This window comes from Colias croceus, chromosome 7 (genome assembly GCF_905220415.1).
Source record: "Colias croceus chromosome 7, ilColCroc2.1".
In the NCBI taxonomy this organism is placed as follows: domain Eukaryota; kingdom Metazoa; phylum Arthropoda; class Insecta; order Lepidoptera; family Pieridae; genus Colias; species Colias croceus.
The window spans coordinates 928,226-946,633 of NC_059543.1; the positions used below are offsets into that span (position 1 = coordinate 928,226).

Genomic DNA, 18,408 nt, shown 5'->3' on the forward strand with positions numbered 1-18,408 from the left:
GTTAATTTCTTAAGGATCTCCATACAATCAAAAACGGGAATACTGCCAAATAAGAAGACCACCTGCTTGAACATCGCACAGCACAGAAGACATGTCAAACGGGACATAATTGACGGGGTCACACGACACTGGTTAAAAGTTAAAACAACATTACGAATCGAATTGCGTAATAACAACCGGTCGGAAAAATGTACAGCATAATTCGTACCCGGTTACCTACATACCTTGTGTTGTTTGTTGGATTTGAGGTAGAATGCTTATCTGTGACTCGAATACTTTAGATTCATACTTAGTAATTAAAGTAATATTGGGAGTCGTTTACAGAGGATTTCAAACGCTCAAATAAACGCCTTATGTTTGTACACTAATATCAGTTCCACAACTAAAATACTCAAAACTAGGAAGAAATAAGAATCTAGTTCATCTTTTAGATGATAATGAATGCAGGAACTATGCTAGTCTTACACAAAGACATTCCAAATATCCGAATTTACGCATATTTCCATAAAAAACAATACACACATAATAAATTATAGTTGCAGCATCCGAATTTAAAGTCTCCGGCGACGGAATGTCTGTTGAGACTGATGACATAGATAGAATAATGACCATACAATTTGCATAACGCGTTTTTTTATGGTTTAATATGATATGTTAATTGAATAATACGATGGCTTATGAAACTCGGATGTAGCGGTAATATTCATACGAGTTACAGAGAAAATCTTGGTGTATGTAATCTTTATCTAGGTGTTAGTTCGGTCGTTCGTATTTCATTAAAAATCATGATATAGGTATTATATTATATTAGTTTTAGATGTCTTACTGGAATTATTTTATTATTTCAGACGCAAACTGTGTTCCTTCATGTAATTTTTCTTCGAAAATGATAAGTAGGTACCAAAATTATAAGTACCAAACTAAGAGTTAGTTGCGAATCTATACTACTTAATATTATAAAGCTGAAGAGTTTGTTTGTTTGTTTGAACGCGTTAATCTCGGGAACTACAGATCCGATTTGAAAAATTATTTCGGTGTTAGAAAGTTCGTTTATCGAGGAAGGCTATAGGCTATAGGTATATGACCAACAGGAACTGTGTAGTAATAAATAAAGAACACAGGAAATGTACATTTGAATACCTACTTATTAATTTTAAGTAGATATATAAAATACACGTTGCAAATTACATAATATCTATTATTTGTGATAACCAACATAAATAAAAGAAACGATAGTTCAAATGGACAATCTAATTAAATAATATGATTGATTATAAAAATATTATGCTTTTACATGTAAAAGTATCAAAGTTACTCGGTCGTATTATTATTGCATGACTATTATTATTAGATATGATTAGCACACAACATGAAATATTGGTATATAAAGAAACCATCCAAGCAACAAATAATTTAATTTATCATAATATTATAAATTATTAAACATTTCATTAATTTTTTAGACGTAATTTCGCTCGAAATTAAATTATTCTAAAAATTCAAAAATTCAAAATTATTTATTTTTCCTTTTACAATACACAAAGGTTTTATGTCCCTCTATTTCTAATTTAGGATTGTTTAAATTAATGTGTTTGGTTATTTCTTATATCTTTACTCATAGAAGACTTTATTATGGGTATGTTTTATCCTATGAAATCAACACGGTGCGGTATAGTGACGGCTAGGGCTGCCCAAATTAAATTTTATACCTATGCATCACATTGTAATCAGATGGCCAGCATGATTTGCTGTCATATCATAATGAGCCCCTTGTCACGATGTTGCTAATGACAGCAAAAGACAGATTATATGGACATACCCATTTGATTGATTGACTTTTTAGTTATTAAGAATTGTCTTGAATCAAATTCGAGTTTCGTTCCGCGTTTTGCTTACCTATGAAGAGTCTGAGTCAAATATGTATTCTCAATCATTACTCTCTACTTCTAATCACTATATAAAGTGGGTTTTACGTAAAATTAATCAATAGCCTTAATAGAGAGAGGAAATTTACATATAACAGCAGTTATATTCGTCATAATGTGCAATACAACCTTCGAATCGTTAATATTAAATTTCATTGCTTCGCGTGCATCTTTTTCAACATTACTACTAATGTCTCGAATGTCGAAAAAATATTTCTCAGTCGCATGCTAGTTACCTCATCTTGACATTAACAGAAACTGCTAATACTTGGCTAATAGGTACTTAGTAACTTAACGTTTTTATGCAATTGTTTTTTTGCTCATTCTATATTATTAGAAAATAATTAATTATTAGAAAAAACAATTACACAAAAATTTTATACCTTTTATTTCCTGAGTGTATTTTTGAAATATTTATAAAATTCCCTGAAAAAATTTAATGTCGTAATATGGGGCAATATTGGGTTTCCTTTTAATATGTAGATATTCATTCTTTAAGAAGTCTCAACTTCTTGCTAGTGCCGCGCGATTTTTCCAATATTTTCCAGGTTTTTACTAAACTTTATTAGTTTTTTGAACCAAAGCCGAGTTACGCCATATTTTAAGAGCAATTTCGACACAGTTTCTGAATAAGAGGCAATAAAACTAAACTGTAAGAGATTTACGACGCCACACACTTCCCATTCAATACAAAGGCGGTGAAAACACATAAAACATGGCTTTAAGTTGACAATGAGTGAACCAGAATAACAATAATAATGCTCTCGGTAGTAGAATTGCTTGTATGAACGTAACCGGCGGATGCGTTTGTGCGTTTTATTTAAACTGTGTTTTGCGTATATTGTATTGTTTGTTACATTTTTCATAAACAATTAAATATAAATATAATATAAAATCAATAGATGGCGCGCGGTGTGTCCCTTAAGACACATAAAACTGAAAGGATAGAATAAATTCGATTGCTCAGGCGGGTCACGAGTGGCTGAGTTGGTTAGGCATCCGCCCCGGAATGGCGCGAAGGATGCGGGTTCAAGTCCCGCCTCGTGATCGAATTTTTTCTATTCTTTATAAATTTATATTTATAAAGCATTTGAATGCCATAAAAACCAAAAAAATATAAATTCAACAATTAAATAAATAAAAAGATTGGATTTGGAGTAATTTATACTACTTGTAGAGTCATCGCTTTGCTTTGCTGTTCTTGACCAAAATTTGTCACATTTTAAGTCATTCTTGGTACCTATGTAATCAAATCCAATAATCCGATTTTATTTTGTTTTGTAACAGATAAAGTTTTATATTTACATTCTCATTCATTCATAGCTATTCTTAAACACTTCATTTTATCTGCACAAGTACTTTATCATATATTATTTGCAAGTATCATAAAGCTTTATTTACACACGCGCTCAAAAGCTCAGGACAAACGCGTGGCTAGATCGAGGTAAAAGGTAAAAGATTTCATAACGGTGAAGTTATCGGTATAATAAATCATTATTCGACCATACTTGTGAAATGTACTGCAATCCTAAAAGTTAAGATCTCCATAAACTTGAGTGAATTAAGTTTACTTTAGTGTTTTGTATTTTATTCACTAACCTACTAAAGTTAAAAATTAAAAGTATAGTGGTTAAATCATTTTTAAAATCGATCGTCAAATTTTTGAGATCGTAACAAATATACAATAGTAGGTTGCCTGGAAGAGATCACTCTTAAGTGATAAGGCCGCCTTCTGTGCTGGACTAGTTATAAGTTTTAATTTTAAGGATTTATTTGTATATGAGCACAATAAAGTGTAAATAAATATATACAATAAAATATTTTCTTATTTTTATTAATATTTATGTATAGATAACTAATTTATTCCGAGCTATAAGGATGAAGTTATCTTATCTTAATTAATAATTATGATCTTTAAAATCCAATCTAATGTTGATTGATGGACACATAGACACAATTTTACGAAAAAAACTTTGAATTTAAATGTAAGTAGAATAGATTTTAAATATTGAAACCGAGGCCTTGGGGTTTTGTTAACATTTGCCTTATCGAATTTCAATCTTGGCATTTTACCTATATATTTAGTAACTTTAGTATTTATTTAATATTGCGTTCTTACTTACGTTGTAATTAATTAATCGTTTAAACTTAGGTGCCCATTAATTATTCACTAACTTAAGATAATTCTATAAGAGCCGGAGTAAATATCATAAAATATCTGTTTAATTTAAAAATACTGGACCGTGGAAGTTTTCGTTCGGTTCCGAAAAAAAGCATTTTTATTATTTTACTGATTGCTGTATGCCATACTAGCTTTCCGCCCGCGGCTTTGCCCGCCTTGTCTTAAACCTAATAAATTATATTCTTAAACCTTCCTCGAGCATAAAAAAACCGCATCAAAACCCTTTGCGTAGTTTTAAAGATTTAAGCATACATAGGATAAAGAGACAGAGTAAGAGACTTTGTTTCATAGTAGGTGGAGTGATGATGTTAACTGGGATAAATAACTACCTATTTATATTAAATTAAGACATAAAATGTAAATTTATTACATTTTTCCTAAGTATATAAAGGTATGTAGTTTGCATATTAGTTTGCCTTACGGTGTTAATGCAATGCCTTATGTGTATGCCTTCGAAGTGTCGAAAGGTTTAAGACAAAATTGTCCAAAATAAGAAGTTTTTAAACCGAATCACCATTTAGTACACTTCGAAGCCCTAGCCGGTTGGTAAACAGGTTTGAGCTGGTGGTAGGTCCGTGATGTAATTCTCGTAAGTGGAGCAGAAGCTTTTTGTATTCACTTGCTTTTTGAATTATTTATATAAACTTTATACAGCTTGACATTTTCTTTAATTTTATCGTTATGGCATTATTGTATTGAAATATCAATGTTCGTGCCAATGAATGGTTCATAAATCTCGATTGTTTATTCTGTATATTGTAATGCACTGTACTTTCTGAGTTAAAAAGTATGAAAATATTTGTATTGTGGGTACATAATATAGCACAGATAATAAATAGCTATAACTGCTACGTAACCTATAGCGTATTATTTAAAGGATATTCGCAAGAGTAATTGAATATCATGATACCCGAAAAACTGAAAGGACATGATGGCTGGTATAGCTTTGCTCTTCAAGGTAACGTTTATGAAACACTGAAATTCTTGATTTACTTTTAAATGTGGCAATTTTGTATTTTAAATAAAATAGGCTCGTTTGTCCCACTTTTGATATACCTATGAGATTTTATGTTAATTGATACATATGTAAATACCTCACGAGTAAGATTGCGAAAAACCTGCAATAAACGAACACTTAAAAATATAGTGAAATAATTTCGTAAACTTCAAACTGTTATAACAATATTCAGTTACTAAGTTACGAGTTTCGGCACGTTTTCATTCAAAAATAATTTCGTAAATTTCAAGGATCGACGATAGCTCTATATCTTTTTGTTTTTACACAACTCTATAATTCTGTTAACGGCTAAAATTATACAGATACAGCCTGAACCTTGAACGAATTGAATTAAATTATATCCTAATCTACATTGGTATTAAAAATTCGAAAGTGAATAGGCTCCTTGTTCTGAGTTACGATGTCATGGTTATATTAACAAACCTGTGTTGTACCTAATCAAGCTTAAAAACCAAATAAAAATAATCGTAAAATATCTCGTCAACATAGGTGTAGGTGTAACTTCCAAATATGAATAATATTTTGTTTCACTTTACTGCTGTGGAAGAAGATCGGAAGTCAAATGGGTAAACGAAAATCTAATTTGAAGGATTGTTTACAACCTAAACTCTAAAGAATAATGCCGCCTAAGGAAAATCCAGCCCTACAGAGCTTTAGCCTACAATTAGTGTTCTTTTCCTTTCCGAACTATTTACTTTATCAATTATTATTTAATAATAAGATGAACATATTAATAAAAAGAAATCGATAGTTTTTTTCTTCCACTAATGCATATAATGAGAGAAGCCATGTCTCTACATAGACTGAAACATCTTTCACATTGTACAGGGTGTCTCAAAAGAAAGTGAACGCAATGGACTGCATTTGGACGATATTATTTTTAAGAAATAAATTCCCATATTATGCACTTTAATAATTAATAAACATTTTTTCAATACACCGCTTACTTTTTGCACGCCTCATAAGCGAAGCGTTGAGGTGGGTACTACTGTCACTTCGCGCAAAACATCTGATTTTTCAAACTTAAAATGTCTTTATGTATCATACATTGCACTTGTAAGATAATACATACACACACATATTAAGAAAAAACACTATTTTTAACGTTCATGATATTTTTGATGTCATTTTTGTTATTTAAACTAGTTAAAAAACAGTTTAAAAAAGTTCTGTCTTGGACGTCCGTGTGTCTGTATGTGCGGATCCTTTTTCTTGTTAACACGATAGCGACCGAAATACTTTACTAATCGAGTCTTTTTTTTTCTCTTACGCTTGAGTATGCTCAGGAATAGAACCCTTTCATTTTTCAGGGTCTGATTCGATGTGGTTTAATTGTTATTAAATAAACAAAAAAAATATCGCCTTTTTTTTTTTTTATAGTGTACTCAAAATTCACCATTATAAACTCGATTCTTTATACTATAAGCCAAGGTTTAAAAAAATAAGTTGGTAGTCAGTCCCTTAAACCTGCGCAGTTTCACATCTAGGTGGGGCCACAAGAAAAATAGCTCAATTATTACGGTACCGCTTTCTTTACTTTTCCAAATGTTTTATTTTATTTCATTTTTATATTTATAGTCACGTACTCTTTATAAATAATCAATTTTATTGTAAAGGATGAGATTATGAGGCGTGCACTTTTGGATTTTCCAAACTATTTTTTTATTCATCCACAAAATATAAACTTTCTTTTGAGACACCCTGTATATAAAATGGAAGAATAAGCTGCATCTTACGTACATGTCTTTATACTATGATACGTGCATACAAATTACATGACACTTCTACATTACTTCTATGACGGTGCATTTACATCAAACGAGCTCATCAACCCCACTAAGTATAATTTTTGTAGTGTAAACAGGCGTAGAGCATTCTTTCGTTGATCTTAGTGCGTTAGAAAAGATTCTATGCAATGAACAAAACTGAATACGAGTTTTAGTTTACACTAAAAATCACGAAAGAATGCTCTTGCTCTAGCTCTGTCTTCGTTTGATTAAAATTCACCGCAAGATATTACTCATCTCTTTACAAAAATTACAAGTGTTGCGATAACGAATCTTATTTTAAGCAGCACATAGGTACATAATTACATAATATTTGTTATTTGTTAATTGTCCCCAACAAATCTATACGTATATTATCGACATACTTTCTAAATGCCGATTTTTGCGTTCATACTTCAATATTACAAAAGTTCACAGAGATTTTGAAGAAATAATTATACGCTTAACCTTATTGTTTTGTTATTGGTCAATAAAAGAAGTTAAGTCAATTACATTCAAATCCAAGCAGGAAGTAGAGAACTTCATATATACGATTTTTCCTTATAACATGTTGTAACAAAAAATAATTTACGTCAAATGTGAACATTTTTCAGTTACATATATTTTAGAAAAAAAAGTAAAAGAACAAAGACTTTTTAGTTCTATATCATAATTTTATAATCTGATTGAGGATAGTTTTTATAAATAGTAACACAAGAGACTTATGCGGATGAAATAAAAGATAGTATTTAACAAAATAAAATTAATAAAATGATAATTACATATAAGTACGCCATAAATGTAGAGTAGGTAACACAGCAGCGCATAAATTTGATTCAAACTAAGATAACGTAATTTTAACTGCATATAAATGGTTTAATTCGTTAAAATCACAAATAAAGCGTTGTTCTTGATTAAATTCAAATTTTATTTCACGTAATTTTTATGTAAGAGATGCAACAAGCAGTCGTCACTCAAATGTCATTATTAACAAAGTTTATTATCTGTTATGTTATATACTTATTATATTAATATGTATCTGTACATTTTAGATTTTTACAATTAAGTAATATTTACCAATAATTAAGCCAAGTAATTTTTCAGCAAGTTAGTTATTATATTAACTGCAACACTCATTTTTATGGAATGTAACCTATAAAGCTTGGGAAGCTTTGTTCAGTAAAAAGTGCATGCCTAATAAAGCTATATACTACTATATTATTATCTACTACATAATATGTATAAGTACGTACCGAACTATCGTAGAATAGTAAATGTTTTAATAAAGTATTATGAAGAATAGAAATTAAATTATTCTAAAAATTCAAAAATTCAAAATTATTTATTTTTCCTTTTACAATACACAAAGGTTTTATGTCCCTCTATTTCTAATTTAGGATTGTTTAAATTAATGTGTTTGGTTATTTCTTATATCTTTACTCATAGAAGACTTTATTATGGGTATGTTTTATCCTATGAAATCAACACGGTGCGGTATAGTGACGGCTAGGGCTGCCCAAATTAAATTTTATACCTATGCATCACATTGTAATCAGATGGCCAGCATGATTTGCTGTCATATCATAATGAGCCCCTTGTCACGATGTTGCTAATGACAGCAAAAGACAGATTATATGGACATACCCATTTGATTGATTGACTTTTTAGTTATTAAGAATTGTCTTGAATCAAATTCGAGTTTCGTTCCGCGTTTTGCTTACCTATGAAGAGTCTGAGTCAAATATGTATTCTCAATCATTACTCTCTACTTCTAATCACTATATAAAGTGGGTTTTACGTAAAATTAATCAATAGCCTTAATAGAGAGAGGAAATTTACATATAACAGCAGTTATATTCGTCATAATGTGCAATACAACCTTCGAATCGTTAATATTAAATTTCATTGCTTCGCGTGCATCTTTTTCAACATTACTACTAATGTCTCGAATGTCGAAAAAATATTTCTCAGTCGCATGCTAGTTACCTCATCTTGACATTAACAGAAACTGCTAATACTTGGCTAATAGGTACTTAGTAACTTAACGTTTTTATGCAATTGTTTTTTTGCTCATTCTATATTATTAGAAAATAATTAATTATTAGAAAAAACAATTACACAAAAATTTTATACCTTTTATTTCCTGAGTGTATTTTTGAAATATTTATAAAATTCCCTGAAAAAATTTAATGTCGTAATATGGGGCAATATTGGGTTTCCTTTTAATATGTAGATATTCATTCTTTAAGAAGTCTCAACTTCTTGCTAGTGCCGCGCGATTTTTCCAATATTTTCCAGGTTTTTACTAAACTTTATTAGTTTTTTGAACCAAAGCCGAGTTACGCCATATTTTAAGAGCAATTTCGACACAGTTTCTGAATAAGAGGCAATAAAACTAAACTGTAAGAGATTTACGACGCCACACACTTCCCATTCAATACAAAGGCGGTGAAAACACATAAAACATGGCTTTAAGTTGACAATGAGTGAACCAGAATAACAATAATAATGCTCTCGGTAGTAGAATTGCTTGTATGAACGTAACCGGCGGATGCGTTTGTGCGTTTTATTTAAACTGTGTTTTGCGTATATTGTATTGTTTGTTACATTTTTCATAAACAATTAAATATAAATATAATATAAAATCAATAGATGGCGCGCGGTGTGTCCCTTAAGACACATAAAACTGAAAGGATAGAATAAATTCGATTGCTCAGGCGGGTCACGAGTGGCTGAGTTGGTTAGGCATCCGCCCCGGAATGGCGCGAAGGATGCGGGTTCAAGTCCCGCCTCGTGATCGAATTTTTTCTATTCTTTATAAATTTATATTTATAAAGCATTTGAATGCCATAAAAACCAAAAAAATATAAATTCAACAATTAAATAAATAAAAAGATTGGATTTGGAGTAATTTATACTACTTGTAGAGTCATCGCTTTGCTTTGCTGTTCTTGACCAAAATTTGTCACATTTTAAGTCATTCTTGGTACCTATGTAATCAAATCCAATAATCCGATTTTATTTTGTTTTGTAACAGATAAAGTTTTATATTTACATTCTCATTCATTCATAGCTATTCTTAAACACTTCATTTTATCTGCACAAGTACTTTATCATATATTATTTGCAAGTATCATAAAGCTTTATTTACACACGCGCTCAAAAGCTCAGGACAAACGCGTGGCTAGATCGAGGTAAAAGGTAAAAGATTTCATAACGGTGAAGTTATCGGTATAATAAATCATTATTCGACCATACTTGTGAAATGTACTGCAATCCTAAAAGTTAAGATCTCCATAAACTTGAGTGAATTAAGTTTACTTTAGTGTTTTGTATTTTATTCACTAACCTACTAAAGTTAAAAATTAAAAGTATAGTGGTTAAATCATTTTTAAAATCGATCGTCAAATTTTTGAGATCGTAACAAATATACAATAGTAGGTTGCCTGGAAGAGATCACTCTTAAGTGATAAGGCCGCCTTCTGTGCTGGACTAGTTATAAGTTTTAATTTTAAGGATTTATTTGTATATGAGCACAATAAAGTGTAAATAAATATATACAATAAAATATTTTCTTATTTTTATTAATATTTATGTATAGATAACTAATTTATTCCGAGCTATAAGGATGAAGTTATCTTATCTTAATTAATAATTATGATCTTTAAAATCCAATCTAATGTTGATTGATGGACACATAGACACAATTTTACGAAAAAAACTTTGAATTTAAATGTAAGTAGAATAGATTTTAAATATTGAAACCGAGGCCTTGGGGTTTTGTTAACATTTGCCTTATCGAATTTCAATCTTGGCATTTTACCTATATATTTAGTAACTTTAGTATTTATTTAATATTGCGTTCTTACTTACGTTGTAATTAATTAATCGTTTAAACTTAGGTGCCCATTAATTATTCACTAACTTAAGATAATTCTATAAGAGCCGGAGTAAATATCATAAAATATCTGTTTAATTTAAAAATACTGGACCGTGGAAGTTTTCGTTCGGTTCCGAAAAAAAGCATTTTTATTATTTTACTGATTGCTGTATGCCATACTAGCTTTCCGCCCGCGGCTTTGCCCGCCTTGTCTTAAACCTAATAAATTATATTCTTAAACCTTCCTCGAGCATAAAAAAACCGCATCAAAACCCTTTGCGTAGTTTTAAAGATTTAAGCATACATAGGATAAAGAGACAGAGTAAGAGACTTTGTTTCATAGTAGGTGGAGTGATGATGTTAACTGGGATAAATAACTACCTATTTATATTAAATTAAGACATAAAATGTAAATTTATTACATTTTTCCTAAGTATATAAAGGTATGTAGTTTGCATATTAGTTTGCCTTACGGTGTTAATGCAATGCCTTATGTGTATGCCTTCGAAGTGTCGAAAGGTTTAAGACAAAATTGTCCAAAATAAGAAGTTTTTAAACCGAATCACCATTTAGTACACTTCGAAGCCCTAGCCGGTTGGTAAACAGGTTTGAGCTGGTGGTAGGTCCGTGATGTAATTCTCGTAAGTGGAGCAGAAGCTTTTTGTATTCACTTGCTTTTTGAATTATTTATATAAACTTTATACAGCTTGACATTTTCTTTAATTTTATCGTTATGGCATTATTGTATTGAAATATCAATGTTCGTGCCAATGAATGGTTCATAAATCTCGATTGTTTATTCTGTATATTGTAATGCACTGTACTTTCTGAGTTAAAAAGTATGAAAATATTTGTATTGTGGGTACATAATATAGCACAGATAATAAATAGCTATAACTGCTACGTAACCTATAGCGTATTATTTAAAGGATATTCGCAAGAGTAATTGAATATCATGATACCCGAAAAACTGAAAGGACATGATGGCTGGTATAGCTTTGCTCTTCAAGGTAACGTTTATGAAACACTGAAATTCTTGATTTACTTTTAAATGTGGCAATTTTGTATTTTAAATAAAATAGGCTCGTTTGTCCCACTTTTGATATACCTATGAGATTTTATGTTAATTGATACATATGTAAATACCTCACGAGTAAGATTGCGAAAAACCTGCAATAAACGAACACTTAAAAATATAGTGAAATAATTTCGTAAACTTCAAACTGTTATAACAATATTCAGTTACTAAGTTACGAGTTTCGGCACGTTTTCATTCAAAAATAATTTCGTAAATTTCAAGGATCGACGATAGCTCTATATCTTTTTGTTTTTACACAACTCTATAATTCTGTTAACGGCTAAAATTATACAGATACAGCCTGAACCTTGAACGAATTGAATTAAATTATATCCTAATCTACATTGGTATTAAAAATTCGAAAGTGAATAGGCTCCTTGTTCTGAGTTACGATGTCATGGTTATATTAACAAACCTGTGTTGTACCTAATCAAGCTTAAAAACCAAATAAAAATAATCGTAAAATATCTCGTCAACATAGGTGTAGGTGTAACTTCCAAATATGAATAATATTTTGTTTCACTTTACTGCTGTGGAAGAAGATCGGAAGTCAAATGGGTAAACGAAAATCTAATTTGAAGGATTGTTTACAACCTAAACTCTAAAGAATAATGCCGCCTAAGGAAAATCCAGCCCTACAGAGCTTTAGCCTACAATTAGTGTTCTTTTCCTTTCCGAACTATTTACTTTATCAATTATTATTTAATAATAAGATGAACATATTAATAAAAAGAAATCGATAGTTTTTTTCTTCCACTAATGCATATAATGAGAGAAGCCATGTCTCTACATAGACTGAAACATCTTTCACATTGTACAGGGTGTCTCAAAAGAAAGTGAACGCAATGGACTGCATTTGGACGATATTATTTTTAAGAAATAAATTCCCATATTATGCACTTTAATAATTAATAAACATTTTTTCAATACACCGCTTACTTTTTGCACGCCTCATAAGCGAAGCGTTGAGGTGGGTACTACTGTCACTTCGCGCAAAACATCTGATTTTTCAAACTTAAAATGTCTTTATGTATCATACATTGCACTTGTAAGATAATACATACACACACATATTAAGAAAAAACACTATTTTTAACGTTCATGATATTTTTGATGTCATTTTTGTTATTTAAACTAGTTAAAAAACAGTTTAAAAAAGTTCTGTCTTGGACGTCCGTGTGTCTGTATGTGCGGATCCTTTTTCTTGTTAACACGATAGCGACCGAAATACTTTACTAATCGAGTCTTTTTTTTTCTCTTACGCTTGAGTATGCTCAGGAATAGAACCCTTTCATTTTTCAGGGTCTGATTCGATGTGGTTTAATTGTTATTAAATAAACAAAAAAAATATCGCCTTTTTTTTTTTTTATAGTGTACTCAAAATTCACCATTATAAACTCGATTCTTTATACTATAAGCCAAGGTTTAAAAAAATAAGTTGGTAGTCAGTCCCTTAAACCTGCGCAGTTTCACATCTAGGTGGGGCCACAAGAAAAATAGCTCAATTATTACGGTACCGCTTTCTTTACTTTTCCAAATGTTTTATTTTATTTCATTTTTATATTTATAGTCACGTACTCTTTATAAATAATCAATTTTATTGTAAAGGATGAGATTATGAGGCGTGCACTTTTGGATTTTCCAAACTATTTTTTTATTCATCCACAAAATATAAACTTTCTTTTGAGACACCCTGTATATAAAATGGAAGAATAAGCTGCATCTTACGTACATGTCTTTATACTATGATACGTGCATACAAATTACATGACACTTCTACATTACTTCTATGACGGTGCATTTACATCAAACGAGCTCATCAACCCCACTAAGTATAATTTTTGTAGTGTAAACAGGCGTAGAGCATTCTTTCGTTGATCTTAGTGCGTTAGAAAAGATTCTATGCAATGAACAAAACTGAATACGAGTTTTAGTTTACACTAAAAATCACGAAAGAATGCTCTTGCTCTAGCTCTGTCTTCGTTTGATTAAAATTCACCGCAAGATATTACTCATCTCTTTACAAAAATTACAAGTGTTGCGATAACGAATCTTATTTTAAGCAGCACATAGGTACATAATTACATAATATTTGTTATTTGTTAATTGTCCCCAACAAATCTATACGTATATTATCGACATACTTTCTAAATGCCGATTTTTGCGTTCATACTTCAATATTACAAAAGTTCACAGAGATTTTGAAGAAATAATTATACGCTTAACCTTATTGTTTTGTTATTGGTCAATAAAAGAAGTTAAGTCAATTACATTCAAATCCAAGCAGGAAGTAGAGAACTTCATATATACGATTTTTCCTTATAACATGTTGTAACAAAAAATAATTTACGTCAAATGTGAACATTTTTCAGTTACATATATTTTAGAAAAAAAAGTAAAAGAACAAAGACTTTTTAGTTCTATATCATAATTTTATAATCTGATTGAGGATAGTTTTTATAAATAGTAACACAAGAGACTTATGCGGATGAAATAAAAGATAGTATTTAACAAAATAAAATTAATAAAATGATAATTACATATAAGTACGCCATAAATGTAGAGTAGGTAACACAGCAGCGCATAAATTTGATTCAAACTAAGATAACGTAATTTTAACTGCATATAAATGGTTTAATTCGTTAAAATCACAAATAAAGCGTTGTTCTTGATTAAATTCAAATTTTATTTCACGTAATTTTTATGTAAGAGATGCAACAAGCAGTCGTCACTCAAATGTCATTATTAACAAAGTTTATTATCTGTTATGTTATATACTTATTATATTAATATGTATCTGTACATTTTAGATTTTTACAATTAAGTAATATTTACCAATAATTAAGCCAAGTAATTTTTCAGCAAGTTAGTTATTATATTAACTGCAACACTCATTTTTATGGAATGTAACCTATAAAGCTTGGGAAGCTTTGTTCAGTAAAAAGTGCATGCCTAATAAAGCTATATACTACTATATTATTATCTACTACATAATATGTATAAGTACGTACCGAACTATCGTAGAATAGTAAATGTTTTAATAAAGTATTTTCCCGAGTTATAATATCACTACATAGTATAAAACAAAGTCGCTTTCTCTGTCTCTATGTCCCTTTGTATGCTTAAATCTTTAAAACTACGCAACGGATTTTGATGCGTTTTTTTTTAAAGATAGAGTGATTCAAGAGGAAGGTTTTAGTATATAATTTATTAGGTTTTAGACAAAGCGGGCGAAGCCGCGGGCGGTAAGCTAGTTTAAAATAAAGTACAGCCTCCGAATACTTTAAGTTGTTTCAATGAAAACTTTTCCTTCATATAAGCACCAAGTATTTGGAACGACGCGACGGCCCTACCCCGCGATGGCACGATGACGAATCTTCTAAAAATGATGTTTCTGGGTTCCTAATAGTAGTTTTTTCTTAAATTAAACGAAAATAATAACAAATGTAAAAATTGCAATATCATACATGCTAAATTATAATAAAAAATATATATTATTTATACATTTAGCAATGCCACTTTTGTAAAATTTAACACCATGTTTTAATCACAAAATAAATGTAAATTCAAAACGTGTCTAGAAACAAAACAAGTGTCCAAATTAAGCAATTATTTGTACCCACAATTAGCCTTTTATAATCACGAATATGTTTCAACATTTTTCGTAAAAGGCTAAAGACTACACATGATATATTATCTCCATTTGCATCACACGTATAAAACTTTCTGTAACCTTGAGCAGGTGATTTCAAAATCGTTTCGCAGTCAGGACCATAAGCGGCCAAAAAGCTTTTAAAGATTGCCAATTCCCTATAATCGAACCATGGAAAATTTCCGAATTGTGAAGGTTAATAAAGCAATGCATAACCAGAAACATAAGAGGCAAAAAATAACAGTACTCAAATAATATGCCATAGGAGGTGGCTGCAGTGGGAGCATATAATATTTGAAATTATGATGATGATGCTGATGATGATCTTACACAAACAATATATCGCATTCATTCCCGGTAAAAAATGTTTATCATAATATTTATATGTATAGATACTGTATGTGTGTTTGTCACTGAAATCCTCGTAATCGGCTGGACCGATTTTAATTAGTATGCAGAAGCTAAAGTTAGTACATAATATGTAAAATTATAAACAAAGATACATATCTTAAACTTCGTCCTTTTTTTAAATAACGTACTTACTAAAAGCCTCCTCGAGAACCGATTATAGCTATTAAAAATAAACGCATCAAAATTCGTTACGTTATTTCAAAGATCAAAGCACAGACAGCGGGAAGCAACTTTATTACTTTTAAATAATGTTAAAACTTAAAGTTTATATGTAAGCTGTCGTTCATCGTCGATTGTTTTTTGTAGCACACAGCTATAAACAGAAACTAGGCATTAGCGAAATAAGAATCGCTATTATTGATTGTTTTTATTCTGCATGATTTGTAATAAATACCAGTTAGATAATCCATTTTCTAAGAACCTTTCGATTGATTTATTTCTAATGACTCAGTTTACAAAACTTATCCGGAAAGCGTTCTTCTGAAAAGTCTCATCGAAAACTCGACATAATTTTAAAATTTCCGTATTCACTAAAATCGGGTTTCAATACCTACAGATAGTTGATTTACCAAAAATTATATGATTAATAGTCATATTATGTGTGTTTGTATGTGTGTATAAATACGTTTATTATGTGAAATAAAATTATTACAATTTCTTACCGGCATTTTATGTAAGTTCATAGATTTATTTCTCCGCCAACTGTCGACTGATTTTCAAATTTTCTTGGCTCGTATTCTAAACAATAAAACATCGCGAATCTACGATCACACCCCGGACACTCCATACAAAATCATTGTTTTGACAGTCACACTGTAGAGACTGCAAATGTGTGTGTTAACGCTTTATGGTTGGCACATTTGTGACTAGCGTAAAAAAAAATTCGCGTTTTTCTGATGAAATACATCCGTAAACAGCACAATATTTAACCATTTTCTACGAAAAACGATAATCACAAATCCAAAATAATAAAATTACTTTAAGTCAATTTGATTAATGTTGTCAATCTTCGTTGCGTTTCGTCTAAGACGTCGTTGGTATCGTCCTTGCGGGGAAATGGGTACCATAACATGTCTGATCGTGCGGGGTGAGGTAAGTGTTTAATTTTGGCGGGAGGCGGAGAGTGTCCGTTCTGTAGCGTTTAGCTACTATTATGTATTCTGTGCTACGATCTACCCTTTTCAGGTTCCGTAAATACATATGTTTATTTTATTGTTATTTGACCCTCAATTTCGGAGATAAATCAAAAAACTTTTATAAATGATGTCGACATAAATATTTGGTGACCGAACAAAAACTTTAAAAATGGAAAACCCATTTTTTTTCTTTTTTTTCTCTCTTCGTGTGAAGTGTCAAGCACATGCCTATGTATATTTGGTGTACTTTATAAATAATATGGTATGCCTTATTTTTTTTGTTAAAAATAATTTTAACCTATTTATTTAAAAAATATCTTACCGCATCTTCAAGCCTAGTGGTAAGGGTGGAGTTGTATGCAACAGCCTCGTTCATCAACAACAACAGCCCGATGAGCCACATTTTAAGAACATCACGTAAAGCACACACCACAATTAACACTCGATAAATTTCGTCATAACATACAATTAGTTAAGTGGCAATTAAAAAATCCCTGCACATATTATTAAATCGTCTGTAAATCAATCTATTTTTTTTTTTTAATTCATAAAACATAGACATGCATGTTATTTAATCTGTGCGTTTATCCTGGACGCGCGTGTATCTGTGCCGTTTGGCGGGAAATGGCAGCGCATGCGCGCGACTGCGCCGCACGCGGCTCGTTGCTCAACAGTATCGGTTTATCGCGACCTTAGCGTATGTGCGATGCGTATCCCCGCCGTTTAATTAGTGACGGTTAATCAATCAGCAAATCAAACAGTCGAGTCGACCCTTCAACAGCCGGATTTAATAGTTGATTTAGAAAGTGTCAACTTAGCAAACCAGCTCGAAGCTCTAGAATATGCATTAGTTTTGTTTCAGGGTTACACGCGGCGTATAATTTTGAAGACATCATTTCAGGTACCTAGAAGTTCTTTCTTTTATGTTCAGGAAAACCTGAAATTTTATGACGCAGCCCGATAAAGTTTTTCGAAATCATATGGTTCAGCTTCAGCCTCTATGTTCTAAGCGCATTTTTATTAGCAAACCTCCGTCAGTCTTTCACGATATTTTACAAAAAATCTATACATATAATAAATCTGTAGAAGGGTCAATTCTGTACATTGAAAATATTGAAAAAATAAATACCAGGGGGTGTTACTGGATCGATACCAAACCCAAATATGTGATTAAAAAAATTTTTGTCTGTCTGTCTGTCTGTCTGTATGTGAAGGCATCACGTGAAAACTAGCGGTTCGATTTCGATGAAACTTGGTATAATTATACCTTATTATCCTGGGCGTAAAATAGGATACTTTTTATCCTGGAAAAATACGTAGAAAAAAATTAATCCTAATTTTTCATTTTTATCCATAGACG

At 30.8% G+C, this 18,408-nt stretch overlaps 1 protein-coding gene across 1 annotated transcript in view; it reads right to left on the minus strand.

Moving 5' to 3' along the window:
• Nucleotides 1–17,762, minus strand: part of LOC123693122 (phospholipase B1, membrane-associated-like) — a 33,852-nt gene extending 16,090 nt beyond the window's left edge. Inside the window, exon 1 of the mRNA XM_045638085.1 lies at nt 17,371–17,762. Within this exon, the coding sequence (XP_045494041.1) occupies nt 17,371–17,451 (81 nt within the window). The 5' untranslated portion in view covers nt 17,452–17,762. The remainder of the gene's footprint in view (nt 1–17,370) is intronic.
• Nucleotides 17,763–18,408: the final 646 nt, after the last annotated feature.